The following is a 22,927-nucleotide window of genomic DNA, read 5'->3' on the forward strand; positions in this document are numbered from 1 at the left end:
CGTGTAAGCTCTAAGCATTGACAGGTGCATTCTCCTTTGTTCCACTCACATCCTGGACTAAAGATGGGGATTTGACTGTTTTGTTTATCCAACTATTTCATCATAAACAACTGTGTTAAGTAATGCTCAGCATAACTAATGCCTGGATGTAATATTAAACTCTGCATGCTTCAATACAGGTGAAAGTTATATGAACCTTTGTAAAAGCACAAGGGTACCTCATCTGCTCCTTAATTTTTGTATTTTTTCCCCCAAACCATCGTTGTTAACTAGCAATTTGCATAAGCTAAAGCCAGCTCTCCATTACTCATAGGTGGGTTATCTGGAGGATGCATTAACTAGAAACATTCAGCAGGGTCTCATAGAGACTGTAGCTGTAAAGACCATTTGACTCTTGAGCTTGCATCAGACTGAGGTTTCACCTGTGTCCACATCAGCCCTTAAGTCATTCCTGATGGATGGAATAAACGATGATCTTAAGGTCCAAACCATTTTATGATTTTCACAGCTCTTTTAGGACACAATTTCATGAAACCATAGGTCAGATTGGGAAATCATACGGTAGATTTTGTATCTGTGTGGTAAGTCGTGAGTTACCAGAGCTCCGGCCTTAAGCCCTGTCCCCCAGGTGGGCCTAAGTTCAGCTTCTCAGCTGTGGCCTTAACTAACAGGTTTTACCTGTGGATAAAGAACGAACAGAGGCATTTTGTGGAGTTCAGATTAAAGTTCCTACAAAGTTAGCTGGATCCCAGCAGGCCTTATTAGGGCTTATTAGCTTGGGTTAATTTAACGTTTCCTATTAAATAAAAAAAAGGGCTTTTAGTCATGAAAAACAAAAGGGAAGAAAGTGAGAAAGCAAACTAGCCAGAGCAGTGCCTCCAGCAGTTCAAGGCTTTCACCTCACACTACCCATCCTCTCCGCACATCGCTGTCCACTGCTGTGCCCGCACCCAGATGCGCTCAGCGCGGTTACCCCCAAATCCTTCCCTCGCACCGGCTCGTCCACACACCCTGCCCCAGGATGCCCTCACGGGACCCCATCGCCGACCTCCCCGAGACCCACGCCCGGCCCCTCTCGTCCCTTGCGGCGGGCTGGGCGCCTCGAGGCCCCGCCGAGCTTCCGCCCGGAGAGCGGGGCAGGGCGGAGACAGCGGCCGCCGGGAGAGCACGCGGCGCGGCTAAGATGGCGGCTCCGCTGGCTGGGCAGGCGGGGGCTGTGCTGCGGGACCTGGCCCTGAGATCCGCCCGCCTGCGGGGCAGCTTCCCGGTGAGTGAGCCCGGCCCCGGCCGCCGCATCCCGCCGGCCCTGTTCCTGGCCCAGGTGCCGAGGGAGGGCGGTGGGAGAGCAGCTGGAGCGCTGGGAAGTCTTTGAGAAGCCACCCAGCTCCTCGGCCGCTCAGCCGCTGCTTTCCGCCCCCCCGAAGCCGCTCTTCCCCCGCTGCCGGTGGGGATCCCCCTACTCGCAGCCTCCCCTTGTGCGCGGCTCGCAGGGGGAGGAAGCCCTTTCGCTTGTCCGGCTTGGAGCTCGGGCTGTTGTGCGGGTGTATTGCCTGGAGGATGCGCTGAGCCCGGAGCCGCGCTGTGCGCTTGCCGGCGGAGATAACCGGACCGGGCGGCCCCCAGCCGATCGCGCCTGGCGCCCGGCGGGTCGGGGCAGAGGCGGTGCCAGGTCTGGCCAAAGCGTGACCTGAAGCGCCAGCTCTGAAAGCCTCCCTGCCCGTGAAACCGAGAGCACGTTTGCTTATTGCAGCAGCAGAAATAGGGGATGCCGCGTGTGATCTAATAGCGTTCAGTTAACCACGTTCCGGGTGGCAGCACTGTGGAGGTGGCTGAGGTCAGGCTGGAGTGTTGGACCACAGGTTTGCTCACCCAGAAAGGCCAGACATCACTCTTCCCGGTGGTCTTGAATCTCAGAAGTCTGATGGGAAAGAGTAAATGGGCCTTCTTGAAGGGCTAATGCTTAGGCTGGCTCCCATGGTATGGTATAGCAGTTCTTTATTCACCTCAACAGCAGATAAGCTGTGGTAAAATGAGATATGGACATTTTAGCTCTAGTGCCTTTGGCAACCAGCCTCTTTATATTGTCTTTTTATCAGATCAGCAGCTGCAGGAGAATCTGCTTGCCTTAATGCTTCTAAGCATAAGTATTTTCCCAGAAGCAAAAGCCTCTGGAGCAAACAAGGCACGTTTCCCGCTGGTTCTGCTCTGCAGGCAGTGCTGCCGGTGTGTGGCTGCATGGGACGGCTGTTGGATAAAGCCTGGTCTTGCTGCTGAGCATAACTTGCGCTGTGCATCTGCTTCGGTGTGCTAAACCTGGAGGATGTTAGCTAGCTCGGTTTTAAACCAAATATTTTGTGCCCAACTTTTTTAATGGTGAGAATGGTATTTGGCAGTTTGGTGCAATTGATTAGTTCATTTAGTGCATGTCAGTTTAATATACACACAGAGGGAGAGTGTGTATATTTATGTGTATATCCCTACACATAAATGTGCATATACATACATTTGTTTGTATGCATACATACTTAACTCTGTTTATGATGATAAGCAAGCCTATCAGGCCCAACAGTGTTTGGTGCATAGACATTACATGGGTGAAGGTGCATTCCTGCCGTCGTGGTTTAAGTGACACCGATCCTACAAGAGTGAATTCAGAAGTAACCTGCCTGGACTTGGATGTGTCCCTGCTGTTCTTGTAGGGCTCTAATGTGGGGGGGGGTTTGTATGGCTTGAGTGTGGAGCGCTGTCTGGGCAGTCATCTCGGAGTGAAGCATGGAAGGTGCTTTGGTTGAGCTCAGTTCCAAGCTCGAGCTTTACCTGGCACTGCAGTGGGGATTTGAGGTGCAGGTGGAAATCAGGAGTTCATGCTCTATTCTGTTGTCTCGCAAAGCATGGAGTGAACCCATAAGGCACCCCATTGAAATCACTGGGTATCAGCTCAGATTCTGAAGAGTATTCTTGGGATATTAAGGTGGCCAACTTTTTAAAAAACTTCATGGTTTTGTGTGTGGTTTGTGAAATACGAACTTGTATTATAAATTACAGTTTATTATTCTGTTTCTGAATGCTGACAGATATTGAGAGCATCTCCCAAGATCTGTGCTTTCCACGTAGACTACTTTCAAGAACCACACCGATACTGTATAACAACAAATCAGGATCTTAAATTCAAAGTATAACACTTTGCTGTAGAAAGGTCTTAATTTTTGCAGTGTTACATTATACAGTTCCCGTCTAAATAATGTCCTAATCTTCCACTGTCTGACTTTAAACTACTAATAAATTCATCAGCCAGAGTCTGGTTTTCTGTCCTACAAAATAGGGTAAAGCATCTGAAGAGTAGGAGAGTCCTTTTACTGAAAGAGTTATCATTCCCTATTTAATTCAGACCAGAAGTTCCACTGTTTGTTTATTTATTTACCATAAACTGGCAAAACCTGTCCTCAAAGCCTGCCACATTGTTCTTTTCACAAATGGGGGCCTTCTGGATGGTGAGTGTATAATCAAGAAATGTATGTTTTTGTGAGTAGATGCTTGCTGAGATTTAAAGTCTTTCCTCATAATCTTCATGACTTACTGTTGGCACTTGCACACTTTTATCTGTTGCAAAATTTCTTACTATTCAAAATTTCTTATATAATTCTTATTAATTATTATTTATGTTGATGTTCATAGCTGTGTTGAAACAAGCTTTTTGAGAAGTTGGTTGTATGCTATCATAATCTACACACAAAACATTCTTCTGTGTAACTTAATTTTAGGGGTGGAATAAATGGTACTTGAACTGTTCAGCACATGAAAATATTGTTCTTCTGCTTTCCTGTTGGCGCATTACCTTTTTATAACTGTTGGACATTTTTTGATCTTTTTAATATTGATAGATTCAGTTCTTTGTAATTTTGGAGTTTAAATCTGACCAAGTGTTTCAGGAAGATAAAAAGTAGATTTCAGTGGTGCTGCATGTGGACAAGCGTTTTTAGACCTGTTCTTGCCGGAGCAGTATTTGTAGAGAGCTGTGACAAACGCTCTGGGGACCACTCTGCAGCAGAATTCAATCTTGTTGGCTAGCAACAAATAGGCTCCATTGAAGGCTGTTTATTTGAATGGGAGTTGGATTGGGCCCTTTGGGAGAATGCTATGTTTTCAGAACGGCTTCAGATGCAGATGATTTCAGCGATGAATATAAATGAGGAACAATTAAATCAGAATCACAGAAGAAAAAATGCTTAAGGTAACTCTTCAGTTTTCTAAGAGAGCAGATTGCTGCTGCGTTGTGCGACCCTGGCCTGGCCTTCAAAACTGTCCTCAGTCCTGCTGAAACATTTCCAAATTTCATGGGTGTTGAAAGTTTTTTTAAAGAAAAGAGGGGGAAGATTGAATTAAACAATATTCCTGTTACAAAATCTGCTGCATGCGATATATGTTAAAAATAGGGATCTGTACAAGGTTGCTCACTGCAGATGTGTTAAATTCCTATGCTTGAGTACCTAAAAAGCCTCATTAATACTGAACAGAGAAAGTTCTGTCTTTATTAAGAAGCTATCAGCTTGGAGTTTAATGATTTTCCATGCAACAGAAAACATTACTGAAAATAACTTTTAATTCAGTATTTCAGAAGCTACTTCAGTGCCCAAGTCTTACTTTTTCTTGGCTTTGTGTTAAGTTCTTGAAAGTTTCTTGAGGGTTTAGACTGTTTCCCTGTTTGGCTTTTTCTGGTTGACAGTTTTGCTATCATTTTTAGGATTTCACATTCAGAGGCAGGAAATACTTAAGCCTACAGACTTTCACAGACAGTTTTTTCTACAGGTACTTAAACCAAATGACTGGAAAGCTCTCTTCAAACTCCAGACAAAACTGAAATGCCAAAGAGGAGCAGATGTTTGTCCCACTCCTCCCTGGCAGTTCCATTAAACGCATGGTTATTGGATGCTTTTTTGAAATAAGAGAATGAGAACAAATACAACCCAGACTGTGATTTTTATTTTTATTTTATTTTATTTTTTCAGTTACTTTTATACTGATGGAACTGCCTTGGGAGCAACCTGTCTCTGGCACAGATACTCATTGCTTTATCTTGAAGTAGAAAAGCTGTGCTGTAGTTATTTACCTTTCTTTGTACCTCATGTAGTTATAATCAGGGGATAGGGCTAATGAGGTAAGAAGAGACAGCCTTCATGAATATGGCATTAGGTTGAGAATTAGCTGCAACACCTGCAGTCTTAAACCTGGCTGTGGATAAGTAAACTCTTCCACCTGGCCCTCCACCTGAACTCCCAAGCAGTTCCCCTGAAGAGACCTCGCTTGGGTATATTTAGTATTCATTAAAGTTTTTGCTGTAAAAGCAAATGTTTTTTTCATTGATCTGCCTCCTGAGGCACTATATAAGTTGTCAGTTGACAAGCTCTGTGTTTTCTTTACTGGTATCTGAGTGATTGTTTCCTCCCATTTTTCTCTGGAATGTTGTCAGTGCATGTGGCAGGTTTTTTATTTCTGTTTTTTTTTTTTTTTTTTTCACGCTTTCATTTGGTCTTTCTGGCTGATGGCTGCCAACAAGGATGCTATGAAGAATGTGTGAAGATGTTGAGGCTCTTTTGGGAAAACAGAAAAGTGAGATGACGGTTTAGAAACACTTGGGATTTGGTTGTTTCTTAGAAGTGAATGATTTCTCTGCTATATTTTCCCCTCTCCTGTTTGAAAGATTCATTTTCAGCAAAAATTGGAAATGTATTCATATAGCGCTTAGAGATACGATTCTCCCCCTCCTTATTTTTGGGGACTCTCTCACAGTTACAGTTCCAGGATGACTTAACCCCACTGATAGACATATTTTCTTTCTGTTGCTGTTGACCACACAGTCTTTCTGAGCATATTTGAGACTCTAATCTGCAGCATGAGCATGTACCCTAGGGATTTTCTCTAGAAAATTCCCTTCCTTAATAGTCTCTACTGAGAAAGCCAATTTATAGCCATCTGTGAATCAGTTTGCTGTATCCCCAGCTATACCCCACTCCATAGCATTTTAATAAAATGCAGGCCATAGAAATCATGTTATCTGTGCAACTGATTATGACAGTAACTTTGGAGCTGGTAATTAAACATTGATCCATAATTAATAGCTGGCTACTGATCTTATTTTAACTAGATAACACAGCAGGAGTAGCTATGAAACGAAGAGAAATTAAGATTGACTGTTGTGAAAAATTCCTTAATAGTGGAGTTATGCTGTGCTGTTGAATAGATGCTGTGGAAGTCTCTGCTGCATGAACGATAGTTAAAACAGATTCTAAACTGTATGCTGAAGCCCTCATGATATTCTTGTATAATTAGTGGCTAAATGTTGACTGTGAAGGAATTGAAAAATCAGCAAGTGTTTGCACTTACTTGTTGGAACACTTTTTATACTAACAGCACAAAATATATTCAGTAAATGAAAGTTCTTGAGTTTCACTTTTTTTTTGTCTTGTTTCATAGAATCATAGAATAGAATCATAGAATAGTTAGGGTTGGAAAGGACCTTAAGATCATCAAGTTCCAACCTCCCTGCCATGGTCAGGGGCATCTCGCTCTAAACCATATTACCCAAGGCCTCGTCCAACCTGGCCTTGAACACTGCCAGGGATGAAGCATTCACAACCTCCCTGGACAACCCATTCCAGTGCCTCACCACCCTAACAGGAAAGAATTTCCTCCTTATATCCAATCTAAACTTCCCCTGTTTAAGTTTTAACCCATTACCCCTTGTCCTACCTACAGTCCCTAATGAAGAGTCCATCCCCAGCATCCCTATATGCCCCCTTCAAATACTGGAAGGCTGCTATGAGGTCTCCACCCTTTGTTTTCTTAAAAGGTGCTGGTTTGTTGAGCAGATTTAGACATAATGTGTTTGGGTTTTTTTAAATCCCATGTCTCTGGTCTCTTTCTGCTTGCTCATAGGTTTCCTAAACCGCAAGAGTCTGTATCCCAAAATTGAATTGTATGTTTTATTTCTGTGGTGGTCCAAGGATTTAGTGACTATACATACAGGATATGTGCCCTGGGACATGTTGTATGGTCACTGAATCAGATCTGAGCCTCTGTTTCTGGGTGGTTTTGATGGCTTAGACAATGGGAAGCATCTGGAAAGATGGGGGTAACTGGTGGGGTTGGCCTCTGGTATGGCCAAGTGACCATCAATTTGGTCCCTGGTGATACCAGGTGTTGTTTCGGGGAAGGAGACGGTCTGGGAGCTTCTCTGCTTTCCCTTTGCTCTGTACCTGCAGTTTGAAGCCTCAAGAAAACATTACAGATTTTAAGGCATGGTAAGCACGTGATGACTTCGCATCCCCCTTTTCTCTCAAAATCTTTCTGTGTGAGGTGTTGGTTTTCATTATTATTTAACTATTAGATTAAGCTCCTGAAAAAATACCAGCCTGCATCAGCCATATTTAAAGAACAGCACAAAGGTCTCATCTTTTGCCTGAGTTAAGAAACTGTTCTTCATCTGTGGAAATTCATGCCTCCGTTACACTTTGAGCAACAAGACTTTGAGGGAAAGATTCCTTTCTTAGAGTATGCTGCCTGCAACTAGTTAAAAAGATGGAAAGCAGCTCCTTGGTGCATATGCTCCAGCCCTAAGGGGTGTTCTGAACAGCATTTTGGTTTTGCTGCATAGTGCTTTATTGATCGGCCCTAGAGAGCAAAGTAGTTGAAATTTGCCTCTGCCACTTGTATCTTTGTATAACTAAGTATTTGGATTTTGGTTTTCTTTTTTTTTTTTTTTTTTTTTTTTAAATAAAAAGCACCATAGCTTTGTATTCTTTGCAAGTGAAGGACCAAAGGTTATGTGTACATATTTATCAGCTAAATTAGGCTATAGAAGAGTCATTATAAATGTTGCAACTTCACAGTATGCTTTCTGTGCTTTTAGGGTGGAGATGTGACTATATAGGGTGCCTAGGCATTTGGAGTTAATACATTTGGCTGTTTGTCTTAAGGAAGGTGGAACAGGCAGAATACCTCTGGGAGCAGTAATTTAGTTTGGAACAAAAGGATTATTTTTCATTTTCTTTTTAAGGATTAAACTGTAGATAGAAATTTGGTTTGTCTGAAAATGGGTAGCTATTTTGGGAGCATTGGTAGCAGAACTTTAAACGCCCATTTGTACAGTGTGCTTTTGGAATACTTCAGGAACAATAACCAAGTTCATAACAGTAACTGGGAAAGATGAAAAATGGCAAGGTATTACAGGAGTAGATAGACCCTGAGAATATAAGCAATGACCATCACCTCAGTTTGGGTCAAGAGGAGACAGAATCATTCTTACTGTAGTTGCTTTACCTTTGGTATCTAAGTCTTGTCCACTTAAGTTATTTGTAAGATAGAAAAGTTTTGTAGGAATAGTCAGTTATGGAGAATTGAGATTTTTGATCATGGTTGCTAGGTTTGCTTGCCCAGGACTTTTGGCTAAAAAATATGAAGCTGCGAACTGAAAACCAGGCACAGACTGCTAGTGGAACTTCATCATTCTTTTGAGATCTTCCTGTGAGGGATCTGTGGACAAAAGAGCAGTTTAATTTGACATCTGCTAATTTAGTGGCAGCCAAGAAAGCAGTTACTGTCTTGTGCAAAAAGGAAAAAAAGGTGGTATAAAAATGTCTGGGAAATTCCAGTTATAGGAGAAGTTTTATGTGCAAATTAAAGGTAACAGTGATAGATATAGGTAAAAGATATATATTTTTATAATAATTATAGATGAAAGGGCCATTAAAAGCAACCATATACTTTTTATTGTCAACATACTCCTTGCTAATGGTCTGAAGATGGCATGAGAAATTTATTTCCCTTTAAATTTTCTAGCTTCTTCAACTCTGCCACTCCAAGCATATTGGAAACAGTGAATCTATTTAATTGAATTCTTTCATGCAGAGTTTCAGTCTGCATTTGTTTTTCAGTTAAATGGCTCGGATTAAAGTAGTCTAAAGTAACGCATAAATTTGGGGAATAAAAGAACCGATATTTAGAGCTTTCTTTAAGCATGATGTGAAAGGTTATGTGGGAGAGCAGCTGGAACGCATGAAGCTCTATTTAGGGAGGGTTGATGACCCAGCTGAAGAGTCTGAGGTGAGGATTAGAGGGCACACGAGTATTATTGTACATGTCTGCTGCAGACAGGTTGATCTTGCTGAACCTTGGTTCTTGCTGAACCAGATGAAGCTTCAGACGACTGTAGAAAGTCTCGTGATAGCACACCGTGGTCCTCAAGGGGGGCTTAATTTGCTCCAGTATTTGCTGGAGTGATGGTGCAGCAGGGAACAAGTAATCAAGTGATCCAAGAGGTTACTGGAGACTGTTGATAACAGCTTCCCAGGGCAGATGACTGAGGAGCTGAAAACAGGATGCACTACTGGACATCACACATAGAAACAAAGGAGAGCTGGTTGGGAATGTGAAGACTGGGGAAGCCTGAATTTATAAAGGGGAAGTGCTTGGCTGATCTGATAGCCTTCTCTGGTGTAATGACTGGCTTTGTAGTGAGGGAATGCAGTGGACGTTGTATATATTGATGGATACAGCATGGGTTGTAATAAGGCACTAGGAACAAGTCTGGGAATATTCCCAGTGAAGTAATGCCATCATCCTTTCAGCTTGGATGTTCTGTTGCATTGGATTAACCTCCTTTTCCTTCTCCCTCCATATAGTCAGGCTGTATGTTATACTGAGTTTATCAGTGCCGGTCAGAACTATACATCGCCTTTTTTTTTCCTCTCTGTAGAAGTAATGGAGAGGTTATTTTGGTCAGTCCATTTTCAGAAGCTTCTAGCTTCCCAATAGTCTATCCAGGGTGACAAAAACATGGCAGAGGTTTCAGTCTGTCAGATGGGAAATGAGGAGTTTTAAGTTCTCTGTGGTCTTGCAATCTGTTACAATTGATGAATTGTAATGTCTGGCCATTTTCCGGTGTTTTCTTCTACTGGTGCAGAGGTGTCTCATCCCACACCACATGTCTGTCAAGTGAAATAAAATGAGATTTTGTGATTAAAAAGTAAATTCATGTTCTTACGTCCTTGACCTCACTAAGACATCTTATTCCGTTAAAGGTCTAGTAACAGATATTGTGAAAAAACATCCATCACAGCTAGTTGCCTAGGATATTTTTTTAGGCCATTCCTATAGAAGTGGGAGGTTTCAAGTGGAGATGGGATGTCGTGCTTGGTGTTTGCCACAGAGAAGCCCAGGGCCAGGAGGAGCACTTGGGAGTTTCTGACCCTGCAGAGCTGTCATTTCCCACCTTGTGCAGGGGGTTCTGGCTGTTCACAGACTGGATTTCTGCTGGCGGCTGAAGGCTTTGTTCATTACTTTGCTGTCCTTACAAGTAGCCATTTTGTGTTGTCATTGGCTTTGCTGGTGACCTCTCTCACTTAGTGCCTGATTAATGTTATCATGTGGCAGGCAGGTAGTGTTTTTAAAGAGCTACTTGACGAACATGCTTCTGATGAAGGATTGCTCTCCCTTACTCACTTTGCTCACTGATTAGCTTTTACTGTACACCCAGCTTCCACACGTCGGCAAGTCTCAGTCATTTTGCATGGCCGAGCACAGGCAGTGGATGTGCCCGCATTTCCAGACAGCAAGAAATCAGAGATTGCTTTGTTTTAGAGATGACTTGAAATAGGCTGTTACTTCCTGGAAACGTTTGATTGGTGATGTTAGAAATGCAGAAATCCTCTTTAAGGTCAGAGTCTTTGATGATTAAGATACGATGCTGCTCAGTGTCCTAGGCTTGCTTTGAGATTTGAGATGGCAGCAGGGGGAATTTCCAGTGTGACTAATGGAGAAATTATTTAATAAAGAAATCACCTGCAAAAGAAGGAAAAAAGTTCATGACTTTCGGCCTCCTGTTAAAGGCATACTTTCATCAATTATTCTGTGGGGGTTTCTGGTTTCTCCCTAGCTCTGCCCAAGCAGCCAGAAGGCTGTCTTCCTCCTGTATGTCTGTTACTTTGAGTTTGTTTCATGTCAGTCTAAATCAAATGGTTGAATTAAAAGCAAGATTTATTAACAATAAAAGTTGTGACGCATTCATATTTAAACAAAAATTGCATGCAAGTAGTTTTTCTTGGTGCTCTGGGATAGCAATTGTTAAGTCCATTCTGTCACCAGCTGTGACTTAGGCATGCAATGGAACTGTTTCTGTAGATAGTTTTCTGTATTTCTTTATTCCACTGCTGTGGGTATTTGCATTTTTGTGGCTTGGGAGTGCTGTGCCGCTTAGAGCTCAAATTCATAATCTTCTGTGATGACATAATTAGGTAGCATGGAAATTATCATGATTTGACTTTAAGTATTAAAGAGCTGGAATAAAAAAACTGTGATTATGTTTCTTATTTGCTTCTCTGTGATGAGAAATGAAGCTCAGACTGTCTAAATTGGCATTTTATTGCTGTTTTTCTTAAAATACCTGTAACTCCTACCACTTGAAAAACTATTCTTCCAGGGTATGGTAGGCATGAAATGCTGCTCTGATAGATACGTTTACTTGAGACAGGAACTCGGAAGCATTTCTGATCAAACTGTTGACCATGTTTTGAGTTTCCTAATGATTCAGGAAGCTTAAGTTAGGATGCAATTTACACAAATTGATAGTGGGGTTACTCTGAAAAGCAGAGATTGGTGGTAAAATAGTTCAAGAATTATATTTTCCTGGTTGTATTTAATATATAAAGCATTTCTTCACAGTTGCATAAAAGTACAGTTTTAATCCTGTAAAAAATTATGAAGTTAAACACTTTTTCAAATGAAAACAAAATTATTAATTTCCCCTCTAGATACTTAAAATAAGAGCATATTTCTGATTTATGTGGAGAAGATAGCTCATTTCACTCTCTGAATGCATGGTGCATATCACTAACAATCTCTTTTCATTTGCAAAGGCAGAGAATGTATTATGGTATTTTCTGCCGCTGATTATTCAGTTGTGTATGGCAGAGAGTTTATTTTCATCAGATACTTCAAAGCCCTTACTTTTTAGGTCAGGAAAGTATGCTTTTCCTAAAGCTTTGAAGTTTTAAATAAGCAAAATGAACATAATTTGACTAAAATTAATTACTAATGCAAAGCAGAGCTACTGGTGGCTAGCACACTGACAAAAGCAGAATTTGTGAATTCATACTCTTGTCTCCTGTACCCAAGCAAAGGCTTTGAAAATTGATTTCTGAAGTATAAAGCTTTTTGGGCACATATGGATGTACAATAAGCATTTTTAATACTGTTTTATTCTGCTGAAGTTTAGTTAAAGAATGCTGGGGAAGAGTTTTGCAGTTGCTTTCTGAATTAAGTAGGGGTGTTTGCCACTTTGAGGGGACTAGCAGCCTTGTGCAGGCTGCTTTGTTTACTTGACATCCTGTTTGTTATGTGACCTTACGCATGTTGTTCCAAGCAGAAAGTTTTCCTGTAATCACGTGGAATAAGTAGCCTGCAGTGTTTTGGCTGGGTTTGTACTGCTCAGGTGAACAAACGTTAGTGGGATTGGAATAGACCTGGCTCTGCTCAGTCAACCTTTAAATGCTAAGCAGAATGCATCAGGGAACTTCTCAGGGTCAGAAGTGTGCTGTCACTTAATTTGCAGGGATTTATATTTTGGTGTTTGCATGTAAATAGAGACCTTGATACTCCTCTGGGTGGAACAGCAGGATGCAGGTTGTCAGGGATTTGGCTATGTCCTGCTTAATTTGGCGGCTGGTCCTTAGCAGCCTGACTGAAATAACTGCTGAACAATAGGCTGGCAAGGTGTGGGAAACGGGATATTGAGGTCAGGTTCTTACTGTTCAAGACAACATTCTTCTACCATCTTCTCTTTTACTTTTGAGGACTACAGTCCTCACAAAACCATATCCACAAATACCCAAAAAGATCATCCAGGTGGTAGCTGGTAGGATCTGCCTTGTGGTGCACAAGGATGTCGGCTCAGATTCTGGCTTTCTGAGATAAGGAGAATAAGGATGACAGAAGGAGCTCAAGTATGACCCTGTGCATGTTCCTGGTAGTTTACAATGGAGCTTAGTGAGTAGGAGAGTGTATTTACAGAATAGCTGTCAAAATCCCTGTGTGTAAGCAAGCTGTAAATAAGTCTATAATCATTACTGGAGACTTTAAATCTGCAATGAGTGAAGGACTTGCTTCAAGTTCATTTTTTTCTCTGCTTCCTTGCATGAGAAGTAAACAGAAGGATAAATCAGAAAGCTGAGTTTATAAATGTGATTTAAAGGGAAATCGGAACAGAATTGTGTAGTTTCTGTTTTTTTCCGTGAGCTAATGACCCAAATAACTTCTGCAGTATAGGAACATCACACCATGCTGCATCATCTCTGAGGGAGTGCAGAGGTTAAGCTTGGGATCAATCAGTTTGCAATCAGACTGATTATAAAAGGGCAAGGAGGAGTCCAAGATAAAATCAAAAGAACACAGTAGGACAGAAACCTATGGGGCGAGATGTTCGGGAGCTCTTGAAGTAAAAGGGTTTCTTGCAGTAGGCAGCTAGCAGGAACATTCAGAACTGCTAAGAGTTTTGTTAAAATAGCAGTGCAGGATTTTCAGCCCCACTTCCACCCTGAGTACATTTTACCAAGAGACTAGCAAAGCTTAAATAATCCTTACTGCTTTATCTGCGTTAGTGTGAAATATCCAAGACATAACTGAGGTTCTTCTAAAACTTAGTGTTTTTCATGTGTGTATCGCGGTTGCTTGGGTGAAAGGGAAAGGTTCCTGGATAGATACTGTTCCTTTTTTTTAATCAGTCAATATGGCTTTGTAAACCTTTGTTTCAGAACCATGTATAATATGTGAGCCTAGTGCGGTCTTCTGGAGTCCTTTTCTATTTCTGTTCCATTTGTTAAAGTGCAGCAGAATTGAACCGTTTCATGTTGGAGTCACTGTGGAAATATTTAGAAGGTAGGTTTTAATGAAAGGGATAAATAAAGCAAGGAAATCCTTGACAGCATCAAGCAGATTCAGAACTGATGGATGTGCTCCTGACGTTCCTCTTTCCCTGACGAGGGATTCCACCACAGAGAGGAAAGAAGATGCTGAATCAAAAATAAGGAAGGGTGTTGAAGTATCATTATATGTTTACAAATACCATATTGGTTAATATGTTATTACAGTTAAATACAGTTTTTAGTGGCAGGAATGTTGGTTTAGAGGTGTGGAGGAGGTCGATCCTCTTGAGTATTTATTAATGAATTAATTTTGAGGTAGTGGGTAGTGGATGAAATGTTCAGTTCCCCCAGTCATAGCATTTGCATTTTAATCTTAAAAAGCTCCAATGGAGCCACATATTTTTAGATCCAGTTATCTTGCAAAGTTGGCAGTTCAGCTGGTGTGCGAGTTTTAGGAAGGTTCACCCACTTGAGTGAGGAAATCTGGAGAGGATGAGGGAGTTTGATTCATGACTTGACTTTGGGGTCAGTTCCAGTAGGTTTATTTCTTTAGGTAAATCATTCACTCTCCCAGGTTAATTTTAACATTCAGGGCAGGCTGTTCAGGTTGAGGCTGAAACTGTTATTTTCCTAAATGGTTTCTGTAGGATCTTGCTTCTTTGAAGTGGCCTGTATTACACATGGATGTCAGACCTGATTCTGACTAGAATTGCATCCCGCTGCAGTCTCTTCTGTCTCTGTATTTTCTCCTTAAAAAGCAGAAGCATGGCTTATGTGGCCATATCATATACAGGGTATTTTTACAGTTATTTATTTGAAATCAGTTACAGTTCGTGTCTATGACAATATTGAAATAAAACTCCTTTGGCAAGACCTGATTTTGAAAGAGAAAGTAATATTGTTTCTCATGTAAATTGTGTATGAATAAATGATTACAAATTGACAGGTATTGCTTGTAGTGATTCTTCTTGAGTAAAAAAATAACCCCAAACCAATTTGTATTTTCTTCTTAATTTAGGAATTTAAAAATCTGAAGAGATAAAAAGAGAACCTAGATGCAGCCCCAGCACAAGTGAAGAGAAATTACGAGATGAAAGTTTAATAGCTGCTTTTGTTTTCAGGGCCATGTTGCGCTGGACTAAATCTGCAGATGGACAGTCTTTTACTATGCTATTCCTATAGATAGGTTAGAATTTATTAGTAACAGCAAAAGGGTACAATAGGTGGTTGTGTAGAAATAGCAATGTAGCACATTCTTCAGTGTCCCTAATCCAAGCTCTTCAGCCTCTGCTCAGGTGAGCTCAGTGGAGCTGGTGTGTCCTCTCAAACAGTTTCTCAGTCTCTGCCTCTTGGAGCAGACCTATGTTAACACATGCCCAATTCAGCATGTGCCTCTGCAAGGGTTTCTAAAGTGCTAACACTTGTATGCCAGATGGGCACATTCTGTCACCTGTGTTTGTAGGTAAGAATCCCTGGGTGCATGTTCCCGTGGACATAAGTGTGATGCTTTCTGCTGCAGCAGTATGTTTGTAGGTCTTTACAGTTCTGAAAACTTGTGCTTTATTCAGGGAGCTCATCCTGAGGATTCATTCACCACCGGCTTTTAGTATTCCTTTAAATAGTGTACAATATGTTCTGGTTTAATTTGTTTTGAAACAATTCAGCCATACTTATAAAGCCTTATGGATCTCATCAATACTGCCTGTATATCTGTCTAACAAGACTTCAGTAAAATTAGCATAATCATTAAACAAATTCTCATTCTGTTAGTAATCGGTGACTGCCTACTTCTCAACAGACAAGTGATGTCAACTAGCATGTATTAGTTTTTGGTATGTTCTGTTATGTACAGGCAGGTAATCTGTAGTTTATATCCTTGCCTTATTATGTTGCATTAGAATAATCACTGCTGCCTGGCGATGGAAGAAAAGTACTTTCTCTTCCTTTTCTAAAATTGACATATTACTAGTCCAAGAAAACTCCTTTTCTTTGATGGCGTTTCCTGTTGTGATGCACTGTGATTCCTGCCTTCCTATCTGGTTTGCAGTGGCTCCTATTAAAGGAACCTTGCAACATGATGAGAGAAATTGTTTTTTCCTTGAACTATGTGTAAGTCTTCAGGGGAAGATTTAACTAAGCATTTATTTTGATTGCATAAACTAGAATTAAAATGGAGACACAAATAATATAAGAATAAAAAAATAAAAACCTGATTATTTTAAACTGTAGACTTCTGAACTAGAGCTCTTCTGGAGCATTGCTGTTTTCTACAATGAATTGCAGTGAATTTGAGTAATTGCTTTAGAAGGAAATGTCCCGTTGAGCATGTGGCTTCATGTTGTCATCCCCAGGCTTGGTTTGCCACGGGCAGCACAGGCTGGTGTGTCTGCTGCCCCTGGGTAAGGGCAGGCTGTGGTCAGAAGCGGTGGTCCTGCCCTCATCGCAGCATTGCTGGTGTGTCTTGTACTGGTTCTCATCTTCACCTGGTCCTCTCATGGGCTGAGTTGTGGATTCAGCAGCAAAAGCAGCTTTCTGCTGGGTTAGCTCCACTTGAGGCTTGGGGGACATGAGGGAGGACGTAAGAGGGAGCAGCCAGTTAACCGTGTTGGCAGCTTGCCTCTGCGTCGTCTGGGCGGAAATGGGAAACCACAGCCCTCTGGTACCTTGGCTTCTTGGTTTCAAGTAGTACAAAGCACTTGGCTGGTTTAGGTTTTTATATAGCCATGTGAGGGTATATCAGCAGTACGTGGGAAAGTGGTGGGGAAATCTAAACTGGTTTCAGCTTTGTTTAGGAGACTGCACAAGGCAGACTGATGTAACACAGCACTAGCTTTCCTGGACTGCAGAAGCACGTGGGCAGCAGTTGGTCAATTGTTTGAATGTGCCGCTGTCAAAATGTCATCAAGCTGCCTATGGATGATCTGGTTCTCCTTCAGTCCAGTTTACGATTTAATTTTGGCAGGGCTATCTGGGTTTGCTCACTCAACATAATGGGTAGGTTTTCAGTAAGGTAGACTTCTGAGCAGAAATGGATGCCCGTTTCATGCTTTTGAAGTTGTTGAAGTTTGTGTATTTAAACAAAACTTACACTTTCCAAGCTCTTGGTCATCCTTTCAGCTGTTTGTCTAATTTTAATACCCATATAACAGTAAGAATCCTAATAATACTTCCCTTTATAACCAAGCCCCAATTCTTTTTTTTTTTTTTCTGTATATGAAGAAAATCATTAAGTTTTTTAACATAGCCATCTTGTTTCAAAGAAACATAGAGCTGTTGGGAATAGTAATCCCACCAGAACACACTGTCTGTCTTTAGTAAACAGTGATGTAGTGGCATATTTCATGGTTGGGGATTGTTTTTTTGTATAATTTTTTTTTAAGTGGGGTGTTATGTAAACCTTAACAATTGCAGCGACAGATCTCCCTTGTTCTGAAAAGCGAGTGTATGGTTTGGTGGTATAAAACAGTAACTTGCCACTAGAGTTTATTGATCAAAATGCCATAGCCTTTAAAGAACTGGGAATGTGATACTTTTTTTCTCCAAGGCATACTGCATTTTACTGCTCAAGATATTTTATATGGTGTAGTTTAAGTAATAAATTTGGAACTAAAAGTAACTGTTAACTAGTTTGTGTGTTGCCCTTGTTTTAATTCAATTCAAATTAATTTGCATTTGAAGGAATAAATAGAATCATAGAATGGTTAGGGTTGGAAAGGACCTTAAGATCATTGATCCTCAGCTGTACCTGTGGAAGATCTTAAAATCAAATGTTTTTTAAAAGCAAGGCTGCATACAGTGTTTTGATACAAACTAGAAGAAACAAGCAATTCCTAACTGCTGTGGACAAAAGCGTGGAAACTTTTTTTGTCAGGAGAATATACAAGACTTTTTCCTAAACTAGCTCACAGAATCAGTTTTATCCTTTATAAATGTATCACAGAAGTGTGGGTCAATCATAGTGCTCGGTGCTGGATGAAGCTGCTGGGCTCTGCTGATACCAAAGGGACCACGCTGCCATATTGTATCCAGTCTAAAGTGGGCAATTTGGGATGTTGAAGGAAGATGGTTTCTTTTGTGGCTTTTAAACAGGATACTCTGGGTGCTAAATTCTGCTTTGGAAAATTAAAATTACTGGTTTGTGGTAGCAAACAGGACATTTGCTGTCCTGTTTTTGATAATATAGGGATGTGGCATTAATCGTCTTTGCATAGAAGGGGATGTGTGGTTTGATGTAACGTGATGGATCTTACAGCTGATGAGTCTTACCGTAACTCTTTCCATTTTCTTTTATGCTTGAAATACTTGCTTTCATACTGAACAAAATGTAGTAATCTCTGTGTTTGCTTTCCATGAGTTAGATTTGTGGTAAACTTCTTCTGTTTAGTGTAGTGCCTTTTCCTGCAAATTTTTGTTTCTTGATAGACTAACTCTATGGATACTTACTCTTTACATCAGCACTGCCAGTAAACTGAAGTGTGTTAGTTTGTTTGCAGTGGGTTATGTGGTGCATTTCAAGTATATGACCTAATAAAATGTGCCTGTACCTGCGATGGTTTATAGGAAGTTTTTCCATTTAGTTGTATTTTCGATGGTTCCCTTTTGATAGGAATTTGTACTACAACTTTGTCAATTACAGGAGCTGTATGTCAATAAATACAATAAAGGTTTATTCCTTATACTGATGAATGGTATGCTGTTTCATTACTGTCATCTTTGTGTATCTGTTTTCTTTCATATGCTCTTGGAATTCTATTACAGGTCAGAGTACACAGATTGAATGAGCTGGAATACTGTAGAATGTGTTGAGTGAGCAAATAGATACTTTGTTTTGGTTAGATTCTTTTATGTAGGATGCAGTAAACAATTTTATTTTGGATACAAAACCCATCTTTAGATCTTCCCATAGACACCACAGGTTTTCTCCCTAATTGACTTATTTCCAATATAACCATTACAATATAGACCATATGTATACAACTTGATACTGTAAACATTTGACACATAATTTGCATTCATGCAGAGATGAGCTGGCGCAGAGTCTATTAGCATAGTTACAGATACATTACTTAAGTGCAGCATCAGAGTGGGAAGAAAGTGGTAGGCATTTATTTGACCAGCTTTACTTTCAGGTGCTTTTAAGAGATACATCTTCATTCTATGTTGATACTGGCTTCCATTCATTCTATGAATGGAAAGGGAATGTTGGATGTCGCTGAGTGTATCTTCCTTTGAACAGTCATGCAGTAAAATGCATTAAGCTGGGTTTATGTAAACAGTAGAGCTGTTCAAACTATATAGATGTGTCAAGGGATGTTCAGTTATCCCAGAGATTTGCTCAGTGGTGGTTTTGTTGTTGGATTTGTTTTCTTCAGTAGTGCTGATTATCACTGGATTCCCTTTCCTCAGCTAGAATTATTTGGCATTTTCCAAAAGTACAGATTTGACCTGAAGAGACTTGCTAAGAGAAAATAGGTGTTTAAGGTAATGGCTTTTTTAAGCGAAACTGTCTGAACATGATTAGTGAACTCAATATGGACAAATACTTGGTTGTGGATGCTTAGCCAAGGTAATTCCATATGGAATTGGGTATGAAATGGCACAAAATTTTTTGAAGCTAGTTCTTTTAAGACCAAAAGGTCTTGGCTGTGATAGAGACTGTAATTTGATTCTTCAGTTGTTTGTCAGTCTTGACCTTTTAGTTCTTCTTTTTTAGCAGTTTCTTCATACGCTTGTTACAGAAGAAAGTGGAGTGCTTCATTCATGTTTAAAAAGAATATGTGGTGCTTAACAGAATTCTCCAGGTGGTGGCATCTGCCTGTGAGAGCCCCTCTTCAGCCCTTGTAATGTATTAAAAATGATTGCATTTTGCTATTTGGAAGAATACTTTCTTCTAGTAGTAACTTAATGAGTTGAAAGGTGTAAAGTTACAGTGCTGAGTAAAGTTACACTTACTAAGTGTAAAGTTACAGTGCTGGTAATACTGCTGGCTAATGATGTTCCTGGTGTAAGCTTCAGTTGTTCTACTGACACAGCTACTGGATCGGCTTCAAAAAGCCACTGATTTTTTCATGCGTGTACATGTCACTGTGGTGTTTTCTGCTTGTTTGTTTATTAAAGCTTGTCTGCTTATCTTGTCTGTTTATCTTACTTGTGACACTGCTTGGTACCTGATGCATACGTGCTGCACATCAATATTTATATGAAATCATCCGTCTTGGAGCTAACCTTAGAGTCTTTACCAGGCAGGCAGGCCAAAGAGTGAAAAACCATTATACTGAGCTAATACTTAGCATATATGTTCAGCTAAGAAATTATCAGTAGCTGCTTGGATGAAGCTTGCATTTATTGTTACTGCTCTTGTTTTGTGGTTATATGGAACATTTATTTCTGAGCAGTTTTGCTGAAGTACTTAACATGCGATTTGTAACCTTCTTGGTGAATAGGTTAAGGCAGTTTCTCCTGGGTTTATGAGTGTGTGTTTTTCTTCTTTCAAAAGGAAGCACTCAAGAGATTCCTCCTGGATCATCTGAAAGATGTTGCACATCAGAGTAGTTATTGCTGCATACATAAGGACAAAGACATTTCTTTGCAGTTTTTTTTTGAATCTGTTTGGTGTCAGGTTTTTTTACTTATATCTAAGCAGATTCCTGCTATAAAATGTACTTGTATTTCTACTCCTGTTTAACTATGTTGTTATCATTTAGCCCATATTATTCAAATAGTGCAGATTATTTTTTGTGGCCATGTGACAGCTTAAAAATTGGCTAATTGAGTAGCGAAGAATAATGCAACTACCCTTTAAATGCATTACTTGTGCAGAGCGCTTAGCAGTTTATGTTAAAAGAATGGACAAAAAGGTGGTAAATAAGAGATTATGCAGGTTACATGAACAATCAGCTTTTCCTCCAGCAATAGTCAATAAAACACTGATACAGTTAGGCAATACCTGGCTTTGTTAAGATGCTCAAAAAAAAAGATGTTTGATTTTAGATTTTGATTTTGATTTTGATTTTTGATGCACATGCCACTCATTTTAATGACACTGTACATATGTAACTGGACCAAACGGTATCTAGTTATATGAAGTAGTACATTGAACATAAGGCTTGTTCAGAATCAAATACACAATTGCTAATAACAGTAGTTTTCTGAAATCTTGGTCACTCTTCTGACTTTTGATCCGTATTAGTATGATTCTGGTGGGTAACAAAAATCTTGGGGGCTGGAGAAGGGAAGGGGGATTAGAGCTGAACCCCAGTGATATCTTTGTGCTTTAGGAAAACATCAGATAATTCTAACCAGCAGGACAGAATCCAGTGTGAAACTTGCGCTTGATTAAATAATGCTGCCTTCACTCACTTCATGTTATTGTTCAGTTGAGGCCTTTCATAACACTTACTTGAATTTGGGGATTCTTGATGTTGTTTTCGGCTCTAAGGAAATGTTATCAGTTGTAATAGAGTCCTATTTAAGTATATTTAATCTCTTTGATAAGTACTTATGTTAGAAATTTAATCTTAAATATCTTATTAGGAAGAATTTAATTTCTCTTTAAAACTTGATTACTTTAAATAATAAATCATAAGTTACTAGTGATTTTTGGTTTATGATCTTTTGTAAGATTTATGATTTATTCTTAAAGCTTATTTATGGTTTATTCTTAAAGCTTATTTGTGATGTAAAATAAAGAACAAACCCCAGAGCTTTCAACTTACCTGGCATATCTGAATCTCAAACAAGGGCTGCTCTCCAGCTGCAATGTGTATATCAATACACAACACATATAAAGAGTTCACTGTAAAGCTGTTTCTTTTTCTTGTGGTAATAGAAGGTCTGTTGGAAGTCTTCAGTGAAGCCATGAGTAATATTTATTTTAGCCTTTAAATAAGACTTTTCTTTCAAGCGACTAAATTCTTTAGTTTGAGATTTTTCTTTATTCCATTCCCTGAAAACAAATTGTCTGCATTTTCATTTAGGCTCACTGGAGTGATTTTAAGTTTTCCTTTGTTATAGCAACTGTAGCTAACATGCATAGAAATAAAATGCCACTAAAAAAAAAGGTTTAGAAAAATGTATTTAAACCCACAGCCCTTCTTTGGGCTGTTCAGAGCTTGACAAGTTATTATTCAAGGTTAAGGGGTATATACAGTGATGATGTCTGTAAGTTCAGTAAGATATTTTAAGACTTTGTTGTTAGGAAAAAATGCCTTTAGATAACAGGAAAATGCCACCAACTGAAAATTTACTCCTTCTTGCCTATTGTCTTATGAAGATGAAACGTGGGATGTCATGTAGGCAGTCAGATTTTACTGAAGTTCAAGTTTTTCCAGTGTGCTCTTCTCAGGCTGGCAGGGCAGAATGTACTCCTTGTACTCCAGTGCAACCTTGCAATAAACAAACAGATGAAACAGAGATACATCTAAACTGTTGGAACATACTGTGTTTCAGCTGTAGACAGAGATGCATAGAAGGATCCGAGAGATGTATGGTGTTTTCCATTATGGTTTTCCCACTAGTATGTAGGGAAAGGAGATAAAAGTATTCAAGCAGGGAATAAGCTGGGAATAGAAGGTGGCAAGAATCAATAATGAACAGAAATCCTTAAAAGGTAGCTTTTGCTTCCATGTGTTTAATTTTCCTTTACTTGCTTTCCCCCCCAGCACCTTTCAGATTGAAATTATTTTTCTAATGGTAATTTGCAACCAAATTATTCAGTCTGTCTTTTCATGCAGGACAGGACTGCACTGGTGAAGCCAGCAGTGCTGTTTAATGCTGCTGAGAGCAGGGAAATAGTTGACAAGAATAATGCTACAGAATGAGAAAGAGTAAATACAAAGACACATGACACTGGTGTACCATGTTAAAGTGTTCTAATAAGTTTCAGGGGAAAGGATGGATTATGGCTGGCTATAGGAGACTGTATGGGAGATACATACAAAACTCCCTAGACTCTTGCTTCTGCTGTCTTAGGGCTGGACCTTTCTGCAGTGGCACGGTTATGGTCAGTCTCAGCT

General features: G+C 40.1%; 1 protein-coding gene across 1 annotated transcript in view; it reads left to right on the forward strand.

Annotated features, from left to right (window-relative positions):
* Positions 1-1,100: 1,100 nt before the first annotated feature.
* SUCLG2 (succinate-CoA ligase GDP-forming subunit beta) overlaps positions 1,101-22,927 on the forward strand; it is a 124,735-nt gene continuing 102,908 nt past the window's right edge. Inside the window, exon 1 of the mRNA XM_061362317.1 lies at positions 1,101-1,267. Coding sequence (XP_061218301.1) covers positions 1,184-1,267 — 84 coding nt within the window. The 5' untranslated portion in view covers positions 1,101-1,183. The remainder of the gene's footprint in view (positions 1,268-22,927) is intronic.

Source organism: Neopsephotus bourkii, unplaced genomic scaffold, assembly GCF_033783945.1.
Source record: "Neopsephotus bourkii isolate Nb327-2 ecotype Australia unplaced genomic scaffold, CSIRO-AGI_Nbou_v1 NB_1120, whole genome shotgun sequence".
NCBI classification, from domain to species: domain Eukaryota; kingdom Metazoa; phylum Chordata; class Aves; order Psittaciformes; family Psittacidae; genus Neopsephotus; species Neopsephotus bourkii.